The sequence below is a fragment of the Microtus ochrogaster genome, chromosome 24, assembly GCF_000317375.1.
Source record: "Microtus ochrogaster isolate Prairie Vole_2 chromosome 24, MicOch1.0, whole genome shotgun sequence".
NCBI classification, from domain to species: domain Eukaryota; kingdom Metazoa; phylum Chordata; class Mammalia; order Rodentia; family Cricetidae; genus Microtus; species Microtus ochrogaster.
Window position 1 is genome coordinate 14,891,754 of NC_022024.1, and position 5,265 is coordinate 14,897,018.

Consider the following 5,265-nt stretch of genomic DNA (forward strand, 5'->3'; position numbering starts at 1 on the left):
AAAGTGCCAAGTAAAATATACATTAGGGATTCTGTTAAATCCCTGTCAAGCCTGTACCCATCTTTTGCACACACACACCCCCAAAACTAAAAAAGAGAATTTAGTTACTATATTATATCAGGAATCATTGAATCACAGATTGCTTTTAAAAAGTTTATTTAGAATACCTACTTGTAGAAGTTAACATAATTTTACAGATAGTAGAAAAATTCTTTTCTCTCTGCAAACATAACAGGTTAGGAATAATAGATTAGAAATGTATACATTACAAAACCGTCTGTGCCTATCTATACATTAACTATGCACCTTAAGAGACTTCAGCAGTGTGCTATACTTACACTGCAGGTAACAACACACGTATAGCCTATCATACAAAACTGACCAGTGGTAGTGCTTGACTTCATAAACAGCCATTAACTGATGTATTTAAAATTAAATGTGTATTTAACATGCCAAAAAGTGAAAGTAAATCCAACCGAAGGTCTGTGGCTCATCATTCAAATGTTTCATGGCATTTCTTTCAGATAAAGAATTGCAGTATTATGGTAATGAAAGAATTTTCATGACAAATGAAGAGGCTAATTTTTCTAAATACCTCATAGAGTATAGACACATTCATTTTCGTCAAGGTTTTCCTGTGGCTCTCACTAAATATGCTAATCTTATTAATAAGACACTGGTCCTGTACAATTTTAAAAGTCCATCTTCATTTAAAAACTGTAACAAAATAGTATCATAATTGTAACAAAAAGTGGATATACTAAACCCACAAAATATGTAACAAAATGAAACCAAACTATGCAGTGGTGGCAGGTCATACATTGTAAAGAATCTCTTTATACACTTAGTCAAATAAGAAAGAGATTGAAATGTAAACTTAGTGAATTATGGGAGGTTTCCCCCGATAGATCAAATTGGAAAATTTGATATAAACATGAATATTGTCTTTATTTATATTTAACATAATTCAAAATAACCTACAGACTCATGTATGGCTCATTTTATGCCATCATCCTTGCACATCAGACAAAAAAAGCAAAACAAAACTATTTACTGCTGACTAGAAATGCTAAACACTGGAAAAAGATGAAATTTTATACATTTGCTTTTAAAATTTTGATGAAGATAGTCTTCAAAAAGTTAAAACTGCCTTCCACAAGTCTGTGAATATGGCACGAGTTGACACTCAAAACAGTGTGAATTCCATCAAAAAGGCACTGTTTACAATACTCAGAATAATCTGACAGGTTTACTTTAATGATGTCTGAGTAAGAATATATTTGAAATAGGTAACTAGACAAATCCTTATAAAAGTACAGCGTTACTGTTTACATATTCTTCAGCTATATAAAAGGAAATAAAGTGACAGAGAAATGACCCTTTTATGACAAGCCTACAAACACTTTGAACACATTATAGTTCTGTAACATAAAATAAGAAACATATTTCCTTAAAGGCACAAAAGCATGAAAAAGTAAATGAGGATTGTATCTTACAAGGCCAACTTTTCAATGGAATGCAGTTGTCAACTGAGCCGTGACAAAGATTACCACTATACCTTTCTAAGTCAGACAAGAAAAGTAGCGACAGGAACTGCACGTTAACTGTCTATGGCTGTAGCACACTACAGCTCATATGCCTATTACTAGCTTTTCTAGCCAGCAGCATCTCACTGAATGGGGGACAGCTAGACACTTAACAACTGAAAAAATGAAAATGCCAAGAATTATTACTTCTCATCTAAATTTTCATGTGAGAAAATAATGTTTTAGATAAATGAAGAAAACTGGTCATAGAGTCACAAACCCGAGAAACCATGTGGAGTTTTCAGACAGTACGGTGAGTCACACACATTCTGAATCCACTTATGAAGAGAGATCACCCTCAGGTCACAATGTTCAAAGTCAAGTCACACTGTCTGGCTAAACTCAAGGTCAATTATACACTAAGTTAAAGAACTTGCATACGAATCCAGCAATTCCTGAGTTTTGGGTTCAGTTCACAGAAAGAAACTCATACCACTAAAAGCGTCAGAGAAACATCTGACTGAACGTAAGCCTTTAGTGTATAAGAAGCAGTCACCCTGTTCATTAGTTTCTGACTCCTGGGTAAGGACCCATTAACATCAGCTCTGAAGTGAAATTAAAAAAACAAAACAATTACCTTTCCAGTCTCAGATATCAATACAAATAAAGCCCTGTTCAAACCACATGAAAATACAAAGGAGTAAGACAGAGCCCCAAGGTCACCAACAATTGAACATTTCAGGGCTTAACAATGGAACAACTTTTAGCGATCAACCAATTAAGTTATATATAATATAAATTAATACTAATTTAAAATCATATAAAGATCAAGTTGTACAATATTTACAAAATATCACACATCAATGAATAGGCAGTTGAGCATAATATTGGTAGTAGAATATGAATACAAAAAATATATTGACAAATATGAAATATGACCCAAAACTCCACAACGATGAAATACTGGATACAGGTATACCTTGTTTAAGCTGTTAAAAGTTTAAACTATTTTCATATGAAATACAGCGCTGTTTTGCTAACACCGTGTGGGGATGGCTTTTCATGGGAACCCAGGTACCTGTGGTCTTAGCACTGTGGCGGCCATCTCTGGCTTTGTATCCCTCACACAGAGCAGACTGCACCTCAGCCTCTCCTTAACTGACGGCAGGTGGAGCCATGCCAACAGCTTGCTCTCAGTTTCTCACTGTATAAACCTTTCTGAAACCTGTAGTTTGGAGAAATCTAAATTTCATGACATGTTCCAAAACTTAATTACCTTTTAAAGAACTGTTTTTGACAATAATAAAAAGTCAAAATATTGAACTGAGGAAACAGGCAAAAACCCTTAGGAACAAACTTGCCTGAGCAGGAACAAAAGGACTCGTACAGAACTAGCTTGCCACGGGATGATGATAGGAGATGATAAACTTCATAACTTGATATTCGCAAATGCTCAACTTATTGCACATGTAAGCAAATTGATTTTAATGTTTTTAAAATAAAGGCCACTGCAGTGTCTTTTCTTACTGCCTTTTTTTTTTTTTGGCTTCAGAAGTAAAATATCAGAATTTTTTCTCTTCTATTTTCTCATTGAGCACTCTAGTGTAGAAATGAATGCCAAAATGTTTTTCATAAAGAAAATGCTAAATTATCAGGATTTCACATACCCTACAAACACTAACATCTGGAAGACATCCTAGGCCAGCTGACTTAAAACGAGGAAAGGATGGCAAATAAACTTGACCACTTGTCAGCCAGTGCTGAAGGTTGGATTGTAACATACAGATCCATGTAGCTACATACCAATCTTTAATATTGATATATATGTGTGTGTGTGTGTGTGTGTGTGTGTGTGTGTATGTGTATAAGTATGATACACCTATATCTGCAACATTAAGTTCTAGGGGTTAGAAAATCTTGTGTAAACTCTTTAAAACATTCTACTTGTTTCTCATGATATATTAATTCTTACCACTCACACTTTTCTTGGTGTTTCTAAGACAACCAAGCTAGATACCTTGGAGATGGTTTTAACAGTATAATGTACTGAATTAGTCATAGTATGTCTATTATATATCTACCATTTCCCACTGTAATTCCTTAATTAAAGTTGTATGCCAGTCTCCTGAAGAAAACAGTTGACTATACATATTTATAAGATGATGGCATTTTGTATCAGAGTATGTCATAACACACGCAGAACACAGACACTACTGTCAGGGAAGAGTTCTTGTGTACACATGTGAGCTTATCATACGCACATGTAGGCACAGTCTCACAAAAGTGTTCTGGCACTTAACACAAAGCCAATTTTAATGATAAAATACAACAGCTCTTGTTTTGGGTGAAGGATAAAAGACGTGAACAGGAGGCAGACACTTCTACATTGACCTTCTAGTTGTCCGTCTGGTTTACAAAGGTTGTGGTGCTTTACTGAAGAGCAAACCAATCGGAACTGGTCCCGGGCTCATCTTTCCAGTTCACGGAGTCAACTGTTGAGAACTTCTATTTAAACATAAGGTTTATTATGACTTGAAGCAAAATCAGAAGGAAAATGATGAAGTAGTCTTTCTGTTGCAGAAAAAAATCCGTAGCAGGTGCACTTGAAAGTAAGTGATTTCGAAGAGCCATAATATTTCTAAAAAATAAGCAACAATAAATTTCATAATTATTTCTCAGAAATGTTAGCACAAAATATCATTATAATAGTTACTATATTGTCACAAAGTGTCTAACTGCAGTACCTCAAGTAACTAGTTCAATCAATTACTATTCTAACCAAGACCTGAGATGCCAGGATTCGGGCTAATGTGCTTTAAGTACACTGGATTTACTTTGACATATTAAACGGAATTATCACGGTTTAATGATACAAAAATATATTATCATCTCTGTTACGACAGTGGTTTTTAGAAAAGTATTTGTTCTTTAGTTGCCTAGTTTTCTTTTATTTTTAATTGAGAGAGAAGAGTGGAGTAAAAACTGTAAATTCTCTAAGGGGGAAAAAAACAACAGATTTCCTCTCAAGTTGAAGAATATTAAACAGCCTTTCTTATGCTACAAAAATGTAAATTTAGTCATGAAATATAACATCTTCATGACATCTTAAATGCATTTGGCTAAAATCAACTTGTGAGTGAATCACCAGTCCTTTTTTTTTTTTTTTTTTTTTTTGTCTGAACTCCAGCTTAAGGCTTAATTAAGGCAGGATAACAGCCAAGATGCAAATGTCATTCCGTCTGCTCTGAAGGAGCTACAGTCCCGTGGGGCTAACAGCACACAACAGCAGCTCTGCAGTGTCCTTGGAATGCTCTGCCTAGACCAGGCTGGAGATCTGCCTGTCTCTGCCCCTCAGTGCTGGACCAGAGGTGTGCAATCTGAGAAGCCGGCTGCAGTAAGGGCAATGGTCCAGATATGAGCATGCACTCAGAGCATGGTCCATGTGAGAAGCTTCATAGGACAGCATGGGGCACGGCAGGTCCAGGGAACAGCGATGAGGCTGGAGATAAAATAGCAGCTCCAAGAACAGAGAAAGATTGCTTGTATTTAATTGCCCTGAACATACATCCAATACTAATCCATGCATAGAAAGCAAGAAGGCTTAATACTGAACATTTTAAAAGTTCATGTAGCTAGTTTCAGTAATGGAACAGGAACGTCTTTCCTCCAGGATCTTCTGTTAAGTGTTAATGACTCTTAGGTACTAGATCATGAAGTGACGTGTGTGTGTGTGTGTGTG

The 5,265-nt window shown here is 35.6% G+C and overlaps 1 protein-coding gene across 10 annotated transcripts in view; it reads right to left on the bottom strand.

Annotated features, from left to right (window-relative positions):
* Nucleotides 1–142: 142 nt before the first annotated feature.
* Osbpl8 (oxysterol binding protein like 8) overlaps nt 143–5,265 on the bottom strand; it is a 138,633-nt gene continuing 133,510 nt past the window's right edge. For all 10 annotated transcript variants that reach the window (XM_026784483.1, XM_026784481.1, XM_026784479.1 and 7 more), the window contains one exon: nt 143–4,164. In XM_026784483.1, the coding sequence (XP_026640284.1) occupies nt 4,032–4,164 (133 nt within the window). In that variant the 3' untranslated portion in view covers nt 143–4,031. The remainder of the gene's footprint in view (nt 4,165–5,265) is intronic.